At 37.8% G+C, this 22,671-nt stretch overlaps 1 protein-coding gene across 4 annotated transcripts in view; it reads left to right on the top strand.

Annotated features, from left to right (window-relative positions):
• The window catches only part of RABGAP1L (RAB GTPase activating protein 1 like), a 694,034-nt gene that overhangs the window by 499,658 nt on the left and 171,705 nt on the right, over window positions 1–22,671 (top strand). For all 4 annotated transcript variants that reach the window (XM_060091226.1, XM_060091224.1, XM_060091223.1 and 1 more), the window contains one exon: window positions 3,710–3,751. In XM_060091226.1, the coding sequence (XP_059947209.1) occupies window positions 3,710–3,751 (42 nt within the window). The remainder of the gene's footprint in view (window positions 1–3,709; window positions 3,752–22,671) is intronic.

The following is a 22,671-nucleotide window of genomic DNA, read 5'->3' as shown; positions in this document are numbered from 1 at the left end:
CGCAACAAAGAGTAGCCCCAGCTCGCTGCAACTAGAGAAAGCCCACACGTAGCAACGAAGACTCAATGAAGCCATAAATAAATATATAAATAAATAAGTAAATTTATTAAAAAAAAAAAAAAACTATTTGTAGTGCCCAGATGTTGGCCTGAGGAAGGTTACTGTAATTTAATGATACCTCTAATTGTATCCCTAAATGGGAATAAGTCTTATTTAAAAGAGAAAAATAGATATTTTTAAATATCTGACTAAAGTTGCCTTTTTTATTCTCTTCTTAGGAAATCAGGATACATTTTGTAGTGAAGTAAAGCACTGGGTAGAATAGCAAGTTTTTCCTGATTCCAACAACTTAGAGGTCTAAAAATACCTTTGTTTGCACAGTCTGGCCACACTATTCTACTTTAGTTGAAGGTTTATGAAGTCTTTACTTTTCTTCATTTTTGTGGATAATATCTAGGGTTTCATGTAAGCAGGTGCAATAATACTTTATTATTATGAACTTATTTAAAGAGTTTACATATATAAAATTTTCTGATAACTGAAAGTTACCTCTTTAGCTTCCCAAACTTAAAGAAAATCTACTTTTTATTTAAAACACAGACTATGCTCCCTTAAGCACGATGTTTCAAATATAATGTAAGTGTTTGTTAACATTGCTGAGATTATCACAGTGAACTAATGTTAACTATTGAAGGGCTATTGGCTCCACTAAATGAGCCCGGACAGCTACACATTTTTTTTTAAAGTTTATCTTCTGTTTCTATCAGATCTAATATTTTGATTCTGGTAACTATCGCAACAGGCTCTGTCCCTAACCCTATCTTCCACATACTTTGTCTTTTACTTTGCTACTTCTGATATCTGTAAACTATAAAATCGTATTACCAAACTAATTCTAAGTGTAAATGAAATTAAAATTGAATAAATTTTTTTCCTGGTATTAGCGAGAGCTATTTTGGCTATCTAGAGATTTTTTTTTTCTCCAAGTTCTTGTTTGTGTTTTCTATAGCTCAGTTGTCCAATAGTTTGACTTTGAGATCATTGAAAAACAAGGTTTCTTACTGTCATTTGATGGTGATTCTACAAATTGGTCTAGTTAGGTCCATATGGAAAAGAATAAATCCCAGAAAATTTGGGGATAGCTAGTATAGTTCATTCATTTGGTCATCATATAAGCCCTTATTAAGTACATTACACCAGCACTGTGTGGTGAAAATGCCCTTAAACTACACATTAAGAGGCTTGGCAAATGATCCTAGCCTGCTACTACTAAATGCATATATAACCTTAGGCTAGTCAAGTTCATATTCTGAAAAATGGGAATCATAATACAGGTTGTTATGTGGATCACTGAGATTTCACTCTTCCTGTGAAAGCAAGCAGGCAGGGGAAATTTTTGGCAGGGAGGTCGAGAACATAGCAGAGTTGGTTTAACATGGAGTGGAATACCCTGAAGGGGTTTGGGAAGGAGAGGGAAGAGTAGGAGACTGGTTTAGGAGAAAGGATCGGAACTTTTTTTTTTTTTTTTTTTTGCAGTACACCTGCCTCTCACTGCTGTGGCCTCTCCCGTTGCGGAGCACAGGCTCCGGACGCACAGGCTCAGTGGACTTGGCTCACGGACCCAGCCACTCCACGGCATGTGGGATCTTCCCAGAATGGGGCATGAACCCGTGTCCCCTGCATCAGCAGGCGGACTCTCAACCACTGCACCACCAGGGAAGCCTCAGGACCAGAGCATTTTGAGGATTAGAGAACGAGAGACAAGAGATGTTTACATTGCCAGCAGTGACTAGAAAAACAAGAGCCAGAGACACTGTAGGTTTAGTCCTGATGGCGGCTTGATCAGCACTCAGGTTGTGAGGATTCACTATGCCTAGCCGCTGTGACGTGGGGCTGGAGGATACGTGTAGCAGGGCCTACAAGTGGGCAACAGCTAGCGGGTGAGGACCCAAATTTAGATGAGGAAAGCAAATTCTGCTTAATTGTAACCCATGTTCTTTTGATTGTGATCGTGGTCTCCTTTTTTTTTCTAATTGTGATCAAAACCAGTCTAGAATCCTTGTTTGGAGTGGTGATGCACTCTGTCAACTTGATTTTGTCTCCTGGCCTGATTATACTTCCTACTGCTTTCTGATTCTTAAAGGATTAACTGAGTACACCCAAAACCTTCAACCAAAGATTTTGTGTTTATCATTCATCCCTTCTTACTATTATGTCATATGTTTGGTAGTTGAATATGAAAGATGAGCATATTATAACAGGAATGCACTCTAATTATGAAACTGAGCAGGACCCTCTGGGACTCCGGGGCATGGAAACCTTTCTGCGTCCCATGTTCCTTGTTTGCAGGGAACGTGACCTTCCTGAGTCCCAAAAGGCAAATTCCAACAGTTGCTAATCAGAGAAGGGAGAGGATTCAGAGATGAGGGAGGAGCACCAGAGAAGGCCACCTGAGGCCAGATTAAAGAAACCAGAGAAGCCCATCAAGAGATTACCTGAGACCAGATTAAAGGAGTGTAGACCTTGCACACACCCTAATCTTATCAGCAACCCCACCCTGAACTATTGCTGTAAAACTCACCAAATCCTCCCAGTTGGGACACACGGTTTTTCAGGGCAGGAGCCCGCTGCGTCCCCCTTTGCCTGGCAAAGCAAAAAGACTATTGTTTTCTACTTCACCAAAAACTCTGTCTCCGAGATTCAATTCGACACTGGTGCACAGAAGCCGAGTTTTCAGCATCAATTACCTAGTCCTAATTCTTCTGATTTTGGAGACAGTAAAAGGATGGTTTATTAAAGGTTCTTTGCATAACACATCTGGTACAACTCTATATCCAGAAGGTAGATAGATTATATTTGTGACCAAGCTGAAGAGGGCACATCAAATAGGCCCTGGACTTATGGGAGATGTCAGCACAAATTTGAAAGGTCTTTCTTCTCATGTATGATGACTTGCATGACAAGGAAACTGCGTATTCTGTGGCAACTTTGTTTCTGACTCTGTCATCTTGAGCATTTGAGATTCCTGTCTCTTGACTTTAATATCTCAACATTTCTTCAGAGTCATTGGGCTGAACTCAGAGTCAAAATTCAGCCCCAGTATGGCTTCTTAACAAACTATTTAATTTCTTTATTCATGAAGAAATGTTGCTCTGGTTTTCAGGAAAAAAGGGACAAGGGAGTCTAGCAAATAGCTCCTAATTACCACCTCTAGTTGTACACATACTACTTGAAAGCAAGCACTAAAAAAACAGCAAAGCAATAAGAACAGTAGTGGAAATCCAGTGTGATGCTTACAATTCCCCTCATAGAATCTGTCCCAGTTATCAGCAACACTATTTTTCTTTGTTTTGTTTTGTTTGCCACTGTCAGTTTAACCACATCACACAGATAAGACTTAAAAATTTCAATTAATAATTTTAGACTTCGGTGTCACTGCCATTTTGATCAAGGAACTTGACTTTTGCCAGCCCTGAGCCAATTTGTTGTAAAAACAATAATTTTATGTGAGCATTAATTAAATAGCACCTAAAATTTATAATAAGCCTCTCAGAGAAGAAAAAATACCTTTAGAAATCTCATGTTTAATTATTATTGTATGTGAAAATGAAAACAGATTTTATTAATGATATACAGAAGTCTTGGGAAAATACTTAATCAAATAGTGATAGATGTGACAGTATTGATTTTGACTCTTTTTCTATTTCAGGGTTTGAACATAATCTTTCATGTAGCCTTGGCTCTCCTAAAGGTAAGTCTGTTTTTATGTTTAAGTTACCAAACTGTCTTACCTCTCTGCCCTTGGAACTGGGCATCATTCAATTTACAGCCTTTGCCTCATTCTAGATTCTTGAAAACAAGAAAAAAAATGACTTCTCTGAGGAACTCTGATCCTCTCTCCTTCCCCCATCCTTTTTTGTTGTTGTTTATTTCAAGTTTGGTTTTCTTATAATCCATTTAATCTTGCTATCACAGCACTTTTTCCAGTAAGATAAAAATATTTCCATTCATTCAAGTTGTATGATATGAGAAAAAAACATGTTTTCTGTCAAAATAATGCCAGCTTTCTTCTTAAAACACTTATCATAATAACATCCCTAAAGGTACCTAAACATATAATTGAATTATTAGAAAGCTTCTCTAATACACTGACTAAAAAAGAAACTGCTACATTTCAATTTGCTGATAGCTAGAAATTTATAAGACATGTTAGAATTCAATTATAATTACCTTGTTGGATTTTATATCAACATATCAGTACAGTTTTAAAAGTGTGGAAACAGCAAGACAGTTGCTGCAGAGTTGATGAAAATAACCTGGTTGGTTTTTGTCCTTCAGTTAAAGATGAAGTTCTGTTATTGAAGGTGATAATTGCCTTGTTTATAAAAAGATACAAGCTCACCCTTTTCCCAGTAAAATGTAATGGTTAAAATTGCAGGCACCGGACTCAGACAGATTTGGTTCTAATATCAGCTCTAGTATGACTTTGGGCAAATTACTCAGACCCTGAATTTTGAGATAATAATGAAAACTAATTTATAGGATTGCTAAATGATATGATACATAAAACTCTCTTAACGTAATGTCTGGAAAATTGTATCGCCTAATAAATGGTAGCTGTTATTATTGTGATTACCATTATATTGACATAGTAATTCAGAATTTGTTACTAGATTCTTCCAATTTTTTCTTCCAGATTTCCCAAAAGGTAATAATCTGAATCTTCAGAGAAGCTCTTGATATTTTAGGAGAGGTTCCATACTTAACCATTAAATGCCTTGATTCAAAACAAAGGCATTACATAACATAGGCCCTATGCAACTCAAAATGTGGGCTGCTGCGCCTCATCTCTTATTCTGTTAAGCATTTGTTTTTTATGAAGTTCGTAAACTGTACTTCAAACTTTTCATTAAATCATTTTGAGTTTAGATATGAACAGTTCATATGACAAAGTTGCTTTAGAAGTTAAGGAAAATATTTTAAATATTTTCAATAAAGTAACAAGCGTCTTTGTGTATATCTTTCAATGAAATCATGGATCTCCACCTCATTTTTTTTTCTGGTCATTAAAACAAATCAAAACCAAAAGATGCTTTCTGCAGAGGGCTGGAATAGGACTTTTAGACTGCCTAAGCAGTGAAAGTATTATGTAATTAAGACTAAAAACAATATTAAACCATAAAGTAAATATAAGGAAGTCCAACAAAATTTTGATTTTTCCTATCATGTCTAATTTTTTTGTTTCAGATATTACATCTTTCCCAAAATGCCTTTTCTCGTTTTTAATGACCTTTCTTTACTAGTGCTCTTAGCCCGTGCTTAATCTGTCTTTTGCGGGTAACCCAGGACTTTGCCTCTGGATATCAGACCTGTACTCCATGTCAGCCTAATAATTTATTCATCTGATAAATTATCCCCCTGGTTGACAGGTTTTGGGGGCTTGATTGTATTGTTTTCATTTATTTATGGCCATGTTAACCCAGACATGGCCTGTGCAGGGGACATTCTCTGGCCACTGGGCAGAAAGGCTTTTGTATCTTCCTAGCAATGCATGGATACTCATCTAATATCATCTTGGAGAACGTCTAGTTAGAGAAAATAAAAAGGAGAGCTTTCCCATTACTATAGGTTTATATTTATCTCTCTTCCTTGTTTGAATCCTGGAGCTGACCTCACATAGAGACAGTATATATATAGGCTGCACTGAAGTGTACTTAATTGATCTGATTGCCCCACCTAGAAAAAGAATACTCCAAACACATTTGACAGTGACTAACTTTCAGCTTCTAATCTATCAGATAAAAGAATATAAACTTGTTTATATCAGAATAACACAATTAGGGATAGTTCAAAGTGCTTATGAACCCAGCCTAACTAATTTGCAGTATAGCTGCAGAGGGACTTCAGATTTCTCTGTATTTCTTGTGATGAGGGAAACCAGAAAGGGAAATAACATTACTTGAGCACTTACTTTGCGCTAAGTGTTAATGTAGGTTATCTCATTAGCACACATCAAATGTGTTATTTGTAGGAGAATCATGAACTGTGTTAGAGAAAACTATCTAATTCTCTTCCTCAGTTGATTATTGAGGGAGCCAAGGCCCCAGATGGCCTAAAATCTTTTGGCTTAGAAAAGGCAAAGCTGAATTTATCATTTTAAACAGCATAAACATAGGTAAATGTCTCTATTGCTCAGTATGGTTTACAGACACCTACTTTCTGAATGGGAGCTACTTCCTTTTGGGCTAGAAACAGTCTACCAGGCAGCTAGAAAGCTATTGAGCTAAAAGAATGATTCGCTCTAGTAGGTAGCATCATTAAATCATTTAGGATGTTGGCAGTGTCCACTAGGTAGGTTGGATATATTCCTAAAAATCTAGTTCACTTATTATATGAAGCATTCAGTAGTCATAGCTTAGTACATTATAATAGATTGGAGATGATCAGTCAGAATTAATCTTAGCCACTTCATGTTGGCAGAGAAAATTTCCAATCAGAATAGGCTCTTTGCTTTCCAACAATGATTAAGAAGTAAATGACAGGGCCTCCCTGGTGGCGCAGTGGTTGGGAGTCCGCCTGCCGATGCAGGGGACGCGGGTTCGTGCCCCGATCCCGGAGGATCCCACGTGCCGCGGAGCGGCTGGGCCCGCGAGCCATGGCCGCGGGGCCTGTGTGTCCGGAGCCTGTGCTCCGCAACGGGAGAGGCCACAGCAGTGAGAGGCCCGCGTACAGCAAAAAAAAAAAAAAAAAAAAAAGAAGTAAATGACAGAATGTTTTTCTCTCCCCCACCCCCAAGCTCATTTTTTGTCTTACATGTGCTGGGATTGATATACACACACTACTATATATAAAATAGATAACTAATAAGGACCTACCATATAGCACAGGGAACTCTACTCAATATTCTGTAATAACCTATAAGGGAAAGGAATTTTAAAAAAAGAGTAGATATATGTATATGTACAACTGATTCACTTTGCTGTACACCTGAAACTAATGCAACATTGTAAATCAGCTATACTCCAGTAGAAAAAGAGAAAAGTCCATTCATAACCCTACCCCAGAGGTAACCATAATAAAAATTGGGTATAAAATCTTTCTCCCATGCTTCAGTCTATTGAATATGTAAGCATGCATTACCTACCTACATATACACATAAGTGTATGTATAAACAAATATGTTTTAATATGGCTTTGAGGGTTACAGATAAGAAGATGGGGAGGTAATGGGTAAATCTAGAAGAACAATGTGAAAGGATGAACATATTTATTTTCTTTAAAAAAATGCCGTTGAACAAGACTGTTTTTCATTTAATAATATATTATGCATATCTTTCCTTGTCACTACACACATGTAGTGGTTAAAAGCATGGATGCTGGAGCCAGACTGGTTGAGTTTAAATCCCATCTCACACAATTTATCCGGTGATCTTAGGTAAATTACAGTTTCTCCATCTTTAAAATGGGGAGGTTAGTAATACCTATCCCATAAGATTGTTGTTCAGGTTTAATGAGTTAATATACAGTTGGTGCCTGTAACTTAGTAAGCACTGCAGTGCACCCAGGTGCTATTATTACACATAGAACTTGCTTAGCCTTTTAAATGGCTGCTTATTTTTCTGATGTATCATAATTTATTTAACCATTTTATATTTAATTTTTATGGACATTAAAGTTGTTTCCAGAGTTTCCTGTTAAACAAAACTGTAACAAACATCCTTAAACGTCTATCTTTGCATACTTATCTAATAATATCTTTAGGATAAATTCCTAGGAATGTAATTGCTATAATCACATTTTAATTTTTGATGCATATTGCAAAATTGCTTTCTGTTAGCAACCATACTCTTGAAAAAACAATATTTCTAAATATGCACTTTTATGGACCCTGAAAGCAAGTTTTAAAACAAAGCAGCTTAAAAAGTAATTATTAATGATAATTTGTTTCATTGTAAACAAATGAAACTCCTCAGACAGTTTTGAAGACTCCAATGTTATGTTCTTTTGTTTAGAAACATCTAGTTTTTTTAAGGAAGTCAGCTGATCCTGGCTAAATTTTAGAAGAATGAGCCTTAGCTTGGAACGGCTTTATGTATTACATGAAACTTCTTAAGTATATATCTTTGATGTTTTTGGCTTTTCAACCCTCTCCGCTATGGTGTGTTTCCTTATCATTCTATTGAAGCGTTTTTGGTCGTCACTAATGAAATCTAGTAGACATCTTTCCACTTTTTTTTTTTAAATTTCTGCTTTATAACAAAGTGAATCAGTCATACATATACATCTGTTCCCACATCCCTTCCCTCATGCATCTCCCTCCCTCCCACCCTCCCCATCCCACCCCTCCAGGCGGTCACAAAGCACCGAGCTGATGTCCCTGTGCTCTGCGGCTGCTTCCCACTATCTATCTACCTTACGTTTGGTAGTGTATATATGTCCATGCCTCTCTTTCGCTTTGTCACAGTTTACCCTTCCCCCTCCCCATATCCTCAAGTCCATTCTCAAGTAGGTCTGTGTCTTTATTCCCGTTTTACCCCTAGGTTCTTCATGACATTTTTTTTTAATTCCGTATATATGTGTTATCATACGGTATTTGTCTTTCTCTTTCTGACTTACTTCACTCTGTATGACAGACTCTAGGTCTATCCACCTCATTACAAATAGCTCAGTTTCGTTTCTTTTTATGGCTGAGTAATATTCCATTGTATATATGTGCCACATCTTCTTTACCCATTCATCCGATGATGGACACTTAGGTTGTTTCCAGCTCCGGGCTATTGTGAATAGAGCTGCAATGAACAATCTTTCCATTTTTATCTAACTTGATCTCTCACCAGTTATCAAAGCAGCATGACATAGCACTTCCTTTTCTCCTCCTCCCCCTCTTCCTCCTGAGGTCCAATCCCATCTCTGACAGTTTATCCAGTGATCTTAGGGAACTTAACAGTTTACCCATCTTTAAAATGGGGATATTAGTAAAACCTATCACATAGGATTGTTGTTAGAGTTTAATGAGTTAATATATGATTGGTGCCTGTAACTTAGTAAGTACTACATGCATGCAGGTGCTATTATTACACGTAAAGCTTCTCCTCTTCCTCCTCCTCCTCCTTTCCCTCTCCCTCCCCTCCCCCTCCCTCTTCTTCTCCTTCTCTCCTTCTTACATTCTCCTTTGGCTTCTTATTTTTTATCTCCCTCTCTGCTTCTTCTCATTTTCCTTTACTCACCCTTTTTTTTGTCCCTAGTCATCAATTTGGAATACCATTGACCTTCAGCCTTTATTCTGTTAATGTTACACATCACACTGATTGATTTGCAGGTGTTAAACCACCCTTGCATCCTTGGGATAAATCCTACTTGATCATGGTGTATGTTTTTTTAATGTACTGTTGAATTTGGTTTGCTAATATTTATTTATTTAGTTAGTTGCACTGGGTCTTAGTTGCAGCAGGCAGGGTCCTTAGTTGCAGCTCTAGGGCTCCTTAGTTGCGGCTCACCTGCTCCTTAGTTGTGGCAGGAGGGCTTCTTAGTTGCAGCTCACAGGTTCTTAGTTGCGGCATGTGAACTCCTAGTTGCAGCATGCATGTGGGATCTAGTTCCCTGACCAGGGATCGAACCCAGGCCCCCTGCGTTGGGAGCATGGAGTCTTATCCACTGCGCCACCAGGGAAGTTCCTGCCAATATATTTTGTTGAGGATTTTTGTATCCATGTTCATCAGCGTTATTAGCCTGAAATTTTCCTTTTTGTAGTGTCTTTGTCTGGTTTGGTATTAGGGAAATGCTGGCATCGTAAAGTGAGTTTGAAAGAGTTCCCTCCTCTTCAGTTTTTTGGAATAATTTGAGAAAAGTAGGTATCAACTCTTCTTTAAATATTTGGTAGAATTCACCTGTGAAACCAACCCTCTGGATGTGGACTTTTTTTGTTGAGGGTTTTTTGATTATGGGTTCAATTTCATTACTAGTAATCAGTCTGTTCAGATTTTCTGTTTCTTCATGATTCAGGCTTGGAAGATTGTATGTTTTTAGGAATTTATCCATTTCTTGTAGGTTGTCTGATTTGTTGGTGTATAATTATTCATAGTATTCTCTTATGATCCTTTGTACTTTGTACTTCTGTACTTCTTTGTACAGAACTTTGTACTTCTGTGATATTGGTAGTAATTTTTACTCTTTCATTTCTGATTTTATTTATTTGGGCCCTCCTCCTTTTTTCTTGATGAATCTGGCTGAAGTTTTATTGATTTTGTTTAGTTTTCTAAAGACCAGCTTTTAGTTTTATTGATCTTTTCTATTTTTTTTTTCTGGTCCCTAATTGTATTTTTAATTAATTTTAATAATTTTGTCTAACCCTTCATATATGCTTTGTAAGTGATTAATCCACTACCTTTAGTATTTGTTTACCTTTTTTGGTATGATTTTTACTTTCATATGTTCTCATTATTAGTGCCTTTCCTTTTTAGTTTAGGGAAGTCCCTTAAATATTTCTTATAAGGCCAATTTAGTGGTGACAAACTCCTTTAGCTTTTGCTTATCTGGAAAACTCTTAATCTCTCCTTAAATTCTGAACAATAACTTTTCTGGATAGAGAATTCTTGGTTGGCAGGGGTTTTTTTCTTTCAGCATTTTGAATATGTCATGCTACTCTTTTCTGGCCTGTTAAGTTTCTGCTGAAAAAAATCTGCTGATGGCCTTATGGGGTTTCCCTTGTAAGTAATAAGTTGCTTTTCTCTTGCTGGTTTTAAGAGTCTCTATCCTTAACTTTTACCATTTTAATTATAATGTATCTCAGTGTGTTTCTCTTTGGATTCATCCTATTTGGAACTTTCTGGGCTTCCTGGACCTGGATGTCTTTTTCCCTCCCCAAATTAGAGAAATTTTCACCTGTCATTTCTTCAAATAACTTTTCTGGCTTTTTCTTTTTCTCCTATCCTCTTGAGACCCCCTATCACGTAAATGTTATTTCACTTGATCTTGTCCCAGAGGTCCCTTAATGTTTCCTCACTTTTTAAAAAAAAATTTTATTTATTTATTTTTGGCTGTGTTGGGTCTTTGTTGCTGTGCACAGGCTTTCTCTAGTTGCGGCGAGTGGGGGCTACTCTTTGTTGTGGTGCACGTGGTTCTCATTGCGGTGGCTTCTCTTGTTGTGGAGCACGGGCTCTAGGTGCGCAGGCTTCAGTAGTTGTGGCACGAGGGCTTAGTAGTTGTGGTTCCCAGGCTCTAGAGTACAGGCTCAGTAGTTGTGGCGCATGGGCTTAGTTGCTCTGTGGCATGTGGGATCTTCCTGGACCAGGGCTTGAACCCATGTCCCCTGCATTGACAGGCGGATTCTTTTTTTTTTTTTTTTTTGCAGTACACGGGCCTCTCACTGCTGCGGCCTCTCCCGCCACAGAGCACAGGCTCCGGACGCACAGGCCCAGCGGCCATGGCCCACAGGCCCAGCCGCTCCACGGCACGTGGGATCCTCCCAGACCGGGGCACGAACCCACGTCCCCTGCATCGGCAGGCGGACTCCCAACCACTGCGCCACCAGGGAAGCCCCCTTCCTCAGTTTTTAAAGTTCTTTTTTCAGTTTGCTGCTCTGTCTGGGTGTTTTCCATTGCTTTGTCTTTCAGCTTACTGATTTGTACTTGTATTTCATCCATTCTGCTGTTGAACCCTTCTAGTGTATTTTTCAGTTTAGTATAATTTTTTTTGATTCTTTCTTATATTTTCTATATATTTGTTGAAGCTCTGTCTGTGTTCTTCTATTCTTCTCCTGAGATCAGTGAGCATCATTATGATCATTATTTTGAACTCTTTATTAGGTAGATTGCTTATCTCCATTTCATTAAGGTCTTTTTTTCTGGGGATTTGCCATGTTCTTTGGTTTGGAACATATTCCTCCATCTCCTCATTTTGCCTGTCTCTCTGTGCTTGTCTGTATGTATTAGGGAAAATGCCTATCTCCCTCTTGAAGTCTTGAAGGAGTGGTCTTTGGTAGGAGCTGTTCCTTGTGGCCAAGAAGCACAATCTCCGCTGGCCACCAGAACCAGACCCTCTATGGGTATCTGTCACGTGGGCTACATGCACCTGCTGCTTGTAATAAGGCTGAGGCTGCTGTGAGGGGAGGGTGGAGTTCCAGGTGCTCACCTGCTCAATTGTGCCTCATCTGCTGCACAGGGAGAGCGGGGCTCAGGGCCCTGGCCCAGCCTGGTTTCTGCTGGTCTGCTATGCAGGGAGGGCAGGACTCAGGGTCCTCACCTGTCCCAGCTCTGTGTGGAGTGGGAAAGGTTAAGAGCACTCACCGAACCAGTTGTGACTCATTTGCTGTGTAAGGGGGGCAAGGCTTAGGGTGCTCACCCAGCCCAGTTGCACCTCTATTACTTCTGTGCTAAGGTGGGACTTGGGAAGCTCTACTGTACTGGTTGTGGCTCAGTCTCTGCACAGGTTGGGTGGGGCTCAGGACACTTGCCTGGACCAATTGTGACCCAACTGCTGCATGGGGAGGGCAGGGCTCAGGGTGCTCCAGAACAAAGTTGAATAAAAGTGGAAAGAGCCTACATCTTTCTCTTGTTCTTGATCTCCTTTACTTTCTTTCAGAAAAGTTTTATTCCTTAGATCTCCATTTCTGGATTACCACTACCACTACTATCATCACCACCTTTTTCTGCCACATGTGGTAGTAGTTCAGCCATATTAGGGTGATGAACAAATTATTTACTAAAGATCAAAATTGCCATGCATAAGGAGTAGTGAAGCTCTTCCCCTTATTCTGGCGAAACCTTCATTGTACTCTTATATGTGATTTTTGTGTTTGTCATCACTGTGATTCAGACTAGATTTATAGGAAACTCCAGTACTTTTTTTTTCAGCTATATTGAAATATAATTGACTTTTTTGCTGATTTTATTATTTTTAAAAGAAGAACCTTTGTGTATGTCTGGGCGTATGTAATCTACTTGCTTAAGTAAAAAACTTTTTTCTCAGAGATTATTCATTTGTCCCTGCCTACTCTGTTTACTTCAGTATTCAGCTTTTAGGAAGAAATAATTTCACATTACATGAGAAATAGAAAATATATTTGTGTTACAATACATTTTTTTTCTTTTTTTTCCAGTTCAGCTTGTGTGATTCTGATTTGTATGTCAAATAGAATCCAAATGCTTAACTGAAACATCTCTTTCCTCAAATAAACTTCCCTCATATCAGTAGCTTGCTACTACAAGTTTTTATGTCACTGAACCTTCTTTCCAGAAATCTGTCTGGAATTCCATTGGAGAAATAACTATTCATATTTCTTATTTTGGCCTTCTTCAAAAGCTTCCAGTTTACCCTGCTGTCAGTAGGCTGGAAGCTCTCTCATAAACCATGCCCTGTGTGTCCTATCCTGCTTCCTTGTCTAGTGCCCCTTCTACAGCTAAAATAACCTCCTACCATTCCTTTTTGGGACTTCCTTGTTTTCTCACCTTTAATAACCTGTTATTTTGTAATCTTCCACTTGCTATCTACCAACTCATCTTCCATTCCCTATTCAGAACTCTCCTAGGACACATGAAATTCATTGTATACTAATAACATTTGTTCATTTATTAGTTCATTCAGCAAATGACTTTTGAGCACCTATTGTGAGCCAGATACTGTGCTTAATGATATGGATACAACAGTAGACACATAGTCCCTTTTCTTAAGTTGTTTAAAGTAGTATCTGACAGTCCTCTTAATGCATGTGAACAAATAAAATCTCTTTTTCTCACTTCCCTTCTCCTCCCTCAAAAAAAAAAATCTTCCCACCAATCTACAGTAAGACTGTCCCAATTTATTTTAGTTATGTCACAGTATTGCAGGTCCCTACAGCAGTATAACTCAAAGTGATTCTTAACTATTAGTGTCCTCCAGAATCACCTAAGTTCCAAGGAATTTGTTTAAATTGAACATTTCTATGTCTTCTCTCACCCATCCCTCACCCTCAAGATCTGATGCAGGCAGTTCCGGAACCAGAAGGGTAGGGATACTTCTGAGTTACACAGAGCAGGAATTCTCGGTCTTAACTCTGCATCAGAATCTCCTGTATATTAGAGTTAGCTTTAAACATTTTCTGATTCTGAGTTGTACAGAACAATTTCACTTGAATATCTAGGTGGGACCCAAGCATCACTATTTTTAAAAACTCCCCAGGTGATCCCAGTGTGCAGCTAAGCATCTACTACACTGTGATCAAACATTCAAAATTAAATTATCTAAGCAAAGTGGTAGTGAGGGAACAAGGAGAAGAAAACACGTGTGCAATTAGAGGAAGCATTCAGTCACACTTAGAAAATGGCTGGTCCTTATTTTCATCATTAGCAATTGCTAAAGTGTCTGTTTGGTCTCTGTGCTCCTCCATCTCCATGCCCGTTTTTTAGGATTGTAGAAATTGCTCAGTGGGGCCTTGAGGTTCCTGAGGAGTATATTAAGGGAAGCCCCTTTAAAATTGAGACAAAAGAAGTACCTGGGTTGAGGTGTGGATTGTGATTCAGCTAATTCATGGTGAATTACCAAGGGCTGCTTTAACCAGAAAACCTAATTTATAAAGCATAGCTCATCCACTGTTAGTATCTTCAAACCAGGAAAAGAGTCTTAATAGAGAACCCCAAAATTCTAAAATTGGGCCTTGTTCATATATCCAGGGAAGACCATAATTTGAAAAGATACATGCACCCCAATGTTCATTTCAGCACTATTTGTAATAGCCAAGACATGGAAGCAACCTAAGTGTCTGTCGACAGATGAATGGATAAAGAAAATGTTGTGTGCGTATATATATATATATATATATATATATATATATATATATATATCTCCACACACACACGGGCATATATATATATATAATATATACACAATGGAATATTACTCAGCCATAAAAAGAATAAAATAATGCCCTTTGCAGCAACATGGATGGACTTAGAGATTATGGTACTAAGTGAAGGAAGTCAGAGAAAGACAAATATGATATATCACTTATATGTGGAATCTAAAAAAATGATACAAATAAACTTATTTACAAAACAGATAGACTCACAGACATAGAAAACAAACTTATGGTTACCAAAGGGGAAAGTGGGAGGGAGAGATAAATTAGGAGTTTGGGATTAAAATACATATACTACTATATATAAAATAGATAACCAACAAGGACCTACTGTATAGCACAGGGAACTATACTCAATATCTTGTAATAACCTATAATGGAAGAGAATGTTAAGAAAGAACATATATATATTTATATATATATATGTATAACAATCACTTTGCTATATATCTGAAACTAACACAACATTGTAAATAAACTATATTTCAGTAAAAATTAAAAAAAAAATAGAAACAAAAATGACCAATAAACATTAAAAAAGTAGGAAGTACCTGAGAACTCTGTGATGTAACCCATAAATAAAATAAAATAAAATAGGGCCTTGTTTATTTGAGAGAGTAAAAAGTCAGTTATTATTCAGCACTGTGCTGGCTGGTTAAGTATTCCTTTGACCTTTCAAAGTATAAGTCCCCTTTTCCTTTCTGTTGACATCGGAAAGAAGGATTAATTCATGTTCCAGAGATTCTCTCCCTGCAGGACCATATTTGAATACCATACAGGGTTAAAAAACAAGAAGTGAAGAGCAAAACACCTTGAAAATAGACAATGGATTTTAGTTCTCCCTAGTCTTTGATTCACCAGCTTGGGTAAAAAAAATTTTGTTTCTGAGCTTGAAGATGGTGATCTATGACAGACTGAAATTAGGACTGTAGTTTCTGCAGCTGTCATTCAGGTTACAAAATTAGGAGGCTAAAGAACTGAAAAAATGAAGCAAGCCGTAAACATTCTTTTGGATTTGCAATGGGTTTTGTGCCTTCAGTTAGTTTTGTAACTTACATGAAGGAATGCCTATTGCCCTGTTGGTGGCAGCAAAACACTACTCCTTTGGAAAGCTAGTAGTCCTGCACTCCAATTCTGTGACATTGGTATTCCTTTATATTGGTTTCCCCTTCCAACATAATTTGTTGTGTGAATATTTAGTTTGTTTTCAACTTTTCTCTGTTGTATGTTTAGTTTGAGGGTAGGTTTGTTTTAGGATGCTATCCAGAAAACGCTAAAACTACCAACAAACACAAATTTGAGCTTCTAACTAGTGCAAGATACTCAAGGAATTTTAAAGTTTTAAAGTTCCAGAAATCATCCATTTTATGGATTAGGGATTTATATCAGAAAATATATAAATATCATCATAGTACTATGTGTGTATTATATAACACTGCTAATTTGTTGAAGTGATTTCTCATTGTTTATTTCTCATGAGACAATCCAAAATGCCAGGAAGGGAGAATGGTTGACTAAACATGCCATGTTCCAAGTTGTCAATAATTAATGTGAACTTAATGTATCCTAGGAAATATGGGGTCACTTGACAGAAATAAGAACAATAAAATTCAGTGTCCCCCTATGAGCACTCTTAGCACAAACACTCAAGCTTTCTGCTCTTTTACTTAAAAAAAATCCCTCTCCATCTTCCTCGGATATTCTCCTATCTTTAAAGAAGGTATGCTCTGCCTTCATTCCAAAGCTAACTTCCCACTTGCATTCTTGATGCCAACTTTCCTGCCTCCTTTTGGAGAAGCCTGTGATAGTTGGTTAGGTCACATATCCCACAGACGTTCAGTGAGTGCCTACTATTGACAGGTCCAGCGTCAGGTGTGGGAGCATCCAGAGATGACAGTGTGTGTCCTCAAGTTGTCCCGAGTGTAATGGAGAAGGCAGACACGTAGACACTTATAATCCAGCATGATTGCCCTGGGGTTTTAAAAGGGAGCTTCAGGAGCCTGAAGGCAGGGCAACCATATTCGTTCTGGGGGAACCAGGAAAGATTTTTCAAAGATGACTGAACTTTGAGGAGAGCATTTTAGGCAGCGTGAACAGCATGCAAAAGAGGCATGCAGAGGAACGGTTCAGACAAGTCCTTTGCTGTGGTGCATTTGAAGGTGATACATGAGATGAGGTCTGAAGGGCTTTGATTACATTTCTGCCACCAATTTAATGTGGGGTCTTAATCAAATCATCTCACCTTCTAACACATAATTTCCTTATTTACAAATAAGGGGATAAGAAAATATGGTTTCTAAGGCTCTAAATTTCTGTCTTGCTGACTGCCAATCTTTGTTATATGTATGTATACGTGTGAGTGTGTATAAATGTATGTGTATATACCCATATATATATGTATATACACATACACACAATATATGTGCTATACACAACCATCTCCGTCCCTTAATGAATAGATAAGAATTATAATTATCACATTTGTTGTTTAACTTCTTGGCTGAAGTTTATCTTTGTCTCTCTTACAAAAAGAGTTTTCAGAGCAATATAATAAAATTAGATGCAAAAGAATAATCAATCTGTTATAATTAAAAATGAATACCAGCAAATTGCTTATAGTCTCACTTAAAAGCCACTTTTAGCAACATTCTTGAATGTGAACAACCCATTTGTTCTAAACTAGTAAAATAGCGTTGTGTGTATGTGAGGGTTTGTGATTAGTGCACGCTCCTCTGTATTACCATTATTCTTACCAGTTGTTTCCAGACACCCAAGGAATATGTTGGATCCATATAAAAAAATGTAACGACTATCATCAATAATTCTGTAATCGTGCAGCATTTATCATTTGTGATGAACTCAAATGCACTTTAAAAATAATAAACAAAATTAATTATAACACACTCATCATTTGTAAAGCACTTAAAATGTGCCTGATGCTGTACTTTTAAACTAATCTTCATGACCTTTAGTTTTTTCTTTTTTTAAAAAATTGTAGTAAAATATACATAACACAAAATTGGCTATTTTTACTGGTTCTATAAACATATAGTTCAGTGACATTAATATATTCACATTGTTGTTCAATTGTCATTACCATCCATCTCCAGAGCTTTTTCATCTTCCCAAGTTGTAACCCTGAGCCCATTAAATAATTACTCCCTCTTTCCCCCACCCCCAGCACCTGGCAGCCACCATTCTACTTTGTGCCTCTATGAATTTGGCTACTTTAGGTACCCCATATAAGTAGAATTATACAGTATATGTCCCCTTGTAACTGGCTTATTTCACTTACCATAATGTATGACCTTTCACTTTAATCTTATAAAGATTGTTATGAGTCAATATCCTCATTTACAGATGAGGAAACAAAGGCTTTGAGAAATTGAATAACTTGGCTAAAGTCATTCCTTTAGGTGAATGACACACTGGCCTCAGAATTGGGCCTGTCTTACTATAGAACCAATGTTCTTAACCACTAAACTGTAGGGGTGTGTGTGTGTGTTACACTTTACAGTTACCCTGTGAAGAAGAGATTATTATTCTCATTTGATGCACAATCCCAGTAGCTCTCACCCAAAATTCCATGCTTTTTCACATTGTATAGCAGGAGACTCTTAAATTGTAGTGAAATCTGCTTCCATTTCACAAATCCATGTTGACGTTGTACTATGAATGAAAAAGTTTTCTATCCAAGTTGTTTGAAGACTGTAGGGGAGGGAGAAGTTTTCCTCGACCCTCTTAGGGTCCATGGCTGGATCTGAATACTGAATTGACAAAGACAGATTAACAGAAGAAAAGCTTACAAATTTATTTAATATGTTTTACATGACATAGGAGCCTTCAAAACAAAGTGAAGACCTGAAGAACTGGCTAAGCTTGAATGTTTTCATGCTAGGTTTAATGAAGAGTGGACAGTTGTGGAGAAATACGATAAACTGAGAAAAACTTTGCAAGACCTGTTTGTTTGAATTCTTTTCAGCATCCTTCTCTCTGGGAGAGAAGGATGGTTCTTCCTCCAGGTGTAGGAAGGGCACCTCTCACATGAGGGTGTTATGACCTGCTTCAGGGGGAAGGGTAGGAAAAGGCGATTTTCTCAAACTCCTTCAGCTTAAAATATTCAGTGTTCCAGGGTGCCATATTTTGGGGTAGTGCGTTTTGAACTCCTTCAACTGCATGTTTAAAGATAGTCATCCCAATTTTTAAATGTCACTGGTCGAATAGGACAGAAACAGAGCCAGAGCAACTAGGAGCCATTGTTATGTCAACAAATAATTGAATTTAGGCTAATGAAAACCAACTCACTATCAAGAATGATCATGAAATTAAAATATTCTCTGCTCTTGACTAACTAGAATAATATCTGATTCCTGAGTTCAGCCTATCCATTTCTTCTTTCATAGCCTTTAAGATGTATGAAATCATCCCTGAATTCTGTTTAATGCCATACTCAAACTCCATTTCACTCTGACCAATCATTGTGTGCGAGCTGATCATAGGAAAATGTTATCAAGAGCCTTTGTCAGAGGATGTCACTGTTCAATAAGTTTTTAGGACCCTTTTTATCTGCAAGAGTTGCTGGTATTGCTTTTCAGCATGGAATAGACTAATTTTGTTCATTAAAGTGCTGACAGGGTTGATGACTCACTGTGGCAATCGATAGATATTATCACAATAGGATAACCAGTCAGAGGAAATTCAACTGAAGCATATAAAATTTTATTTGATACTTGGTTTATGCACGTTGAGAAAAGGTTAAAATACACTCCTTTTACCAGAAATACAATAACCAAACACTCCATAGGCTCGCTCTTTTTTCTCCTTTGCTGTTTTCCTTTGACTAGGGAAATTTGGGTTTGGCATAACCAAATGAATTTATAACAAAATCTTTTATTTGTGGCATATGTAACTTTGATTAATTAGGGTATAGGCTAAGCTGCTGTTTAAAAAGAGAACGAGCACATGAAAGAGAAACCATGAAAAATATGGTGGTTAAAATAAGATAGGTTATTTCTCTTTACACATACATACCAGTCCAGAAAGAAGAAGACTGGCCCAGAAAGGCAGGCAGCCCAGCTCCATGAGATGACTTAGATTCCATATATGTTTTTGCTCTGCTGTCACCTAGGATGTTGTCTTCATGTACATGGTTAAAACTAAGTCAATGCCATATCTAAGTTCCATTTCAGAGAGAGGGGGACATTTTAAGCAAAAATGGAAAGCAAACAATTTTATTTTAAGCAAATAGTGAGGAATTAGAATATATTACTTTTGCTCATATTCCAACAGCAAAATGTTTGTCCATGCCATACTTAGCTGCAAGGGAACTAAGAAATACAGTCTGTAGCTCAGCAGCCATGTGCCCTGTTAAAACAATTATGTCTATGGAAGAAAGGGGAAATTTTTTAGAGAACAATTTACAGTCAGTCGTAGTTTACCTGTCCCTCTGGCCATTCAATATCTATGATCACCTTTATTCCCACACATAAATACTCCCTCCCTCCCAAGGGAGACATTCAAAGGCCCCCATTCAGTTATTTCATCTGCTCAAAGTCAAGGTTCTCTGGATAATTCACACTCCTGTATATCAGGTCTGGGATGGTTCCTCACAGTCCAGTGACAAGGTATCTGCTCATCTTACATCCAGTGTACAGAAGTGGTAGGCAAAAGTATAACTGCAATTAAAACTCTCATTTTGAAAAGGGAAGAATGGGAAACACACCATCATCAGTGGTCCATAGAAATGTACAAGATTCCCTGCTCTAGCAGTAGAGAAGCTTTCCTGGTTAGCCCATCTGGCTGCCCACTGGTTCTAATTTCTAACAGCTGTGCCATTATCTATTGTCCCCTGTGGCGACATCTAAGTTAGTGTTTGAGAGTACACTCTCCTTGGAAGCTGTACAGTTTTCAGAGGTTGCCTCCTATTTGTGGAGATTTGGAAGCCTCAGGGTTGTTTTAGTGTGATCAGTGTTTTTATTTCTTTTAGAAATTAATTCCCTCAATATTTTTGTAGGCTTTTGGTTTTTTGGTTGCAATCAGTTCATTATGAGTAAACAGACCCAAAGCTTTCCTCTAGACATAGTTCTTAAGTCATCTTGTCTTATTTGTTTGTTTGTTTTTAGTGGCCCATTCTCTTCTTCCCCCATTTTAATAGTGGTTTCACTAAGGCCAGCTAAAACCACAAGTTTGGGTAGGAAGGCAACACCCTTAATTTGATCTTCGCCTCTTGGCTGTCTCTGTATTTTGGCTGAGAGGTCGTAATGAGAGATACTTATGGAAAAATATAGAGCCTGTTTATCCTTCTAGTGGGGGGACAAGTTAGATTTTCTAGCTCTGAGGCCTCAGATCACTGTACTCAAGCAGTTTAGTTTATAGACCACTTTCCAACCACTTTCTCTAGAATGACAGGTATCATAGACACATACTAGTGTACCTTTTAAGTTATCACAGGCCAACAGTTCTACCAATATTGTGACATGGCGTAAAAAGGATCACCAGTTTACCAGTTTGCAGTATATGTTCTCTTGCCTTGTCTTTCACTCAGACACAAAGCCAGAGAACCTAAGTTTTAAGTTTTAATTTTGGCAGCACCTCACTCCTGGGTACCAATTTCTGTATCGGAGTATAGGCTAAACTGCTGTACTAACCCAAAATACAGTGCCTTAAATAAGAAGGTTTTTGTTTTTGTTTTTAATGTGACAGACTGTAGAAATAGGCCGGTGGTACAGGCCTGCATGCAGCTCAGCTCCATCAGATCATTCAGGGACCTGAGTTCCTTTCATCCTATTTTTCTACAGCAGGGTTTCTCAAACTCAGTACTACTGGCACTTTGGGCCAGCTAATTCTTTGTTATGAGTGGCTGTTTTCTGCAGTACAGGATGTTTAGCAGTATTCCTGACCTCTATCTGATAGATGCCAGTAGTACTTCACCAGTGAAGACAGAAAGTCTCCAGACAATACCAAAAGTCTCCCAGGGGGGCAAAACCACCCCTGGTTATGAAACATTACTTTATAGTCTCTTAGAATCATCTTCGTTTATGTGGTCAAAGCAGATTTTGATCCACAGTGAAGAGAAAAACCAGCTGATCAAAACAGATCCACATGTTATAATTAGCAGTGACATTAACACACTACTTATAACTTTATTTCATATGTTCAAAAAGTTAAGGAAAAAATGGAAAATATTTTTAAAAGATACAAATTGAATTTCAAGATATAAAAATTACTATGTTTAATAGAGCTAATATATGAAATGGGATTAATGGCAGATGTGACATTATAGAAGAAAAGATTAATGGACTTGAAGACATAGCAATTGAAAGTATGCAAAATTTAAAGAAGGAATTTTTAAAAAGAAAGGAATAAGGAGTTGTGAGACACTTCAAAAGCCTCCTGGATGTGTAATTGGGGTTCTTGAAGAAGAAGAAAGGGGGAAGGGGCAGAAAAACATTTGAAGAAATAGTGGCTGATGTTTTTCCAAATTTGATGAAAACTATAAACCCACAGATCTGAGTTCAGTAAAATTCCAAGCAAAAGGAACATGAAGAAGACTGCACCAAGGCATGTCATAATCAAATTGCTCAAAACCAGTGATAAATCTTTAAATTGCCTAAGAAAAGAGATGCAATATCTAACGAAAGAACAAAGATCAGTGTTAAGCAGATTTCTCTTTAGGAACAATGCAGGCAATAAGACATAGGAACAACATCTTTAAAGTACATAACCAGGGCTTCCCTGGTGGCGCAGTGGTTGAGAGTCCACCTGCCGATGCAGGGGACACGGATTTGTGCCCCGGTCCGGGAGGATCCCACATGCCGCGGAGTGGCTGGGCCCATGAGCCA

This window comes from Mesoplodon densirostris, chromosome 2 (genome assembly GCF_025265405.1).
Source record: "Mesoplodon densirostris isolate mMesDen1 chromosome 2, mMesDen1 primary haplotype, whole genome shotgun sequence".
NCBI classification, from domain to species: domain Eukaryota; kingdom Metazoa; phylum Chordata; class Mammalia; order Artiodactyla; family Ziphiidae; genus Mesoplodon; species Mesoplodon densirostris.
This window is presented reverse-complemented; position numbering and strand designations above follow the sequence as displayed.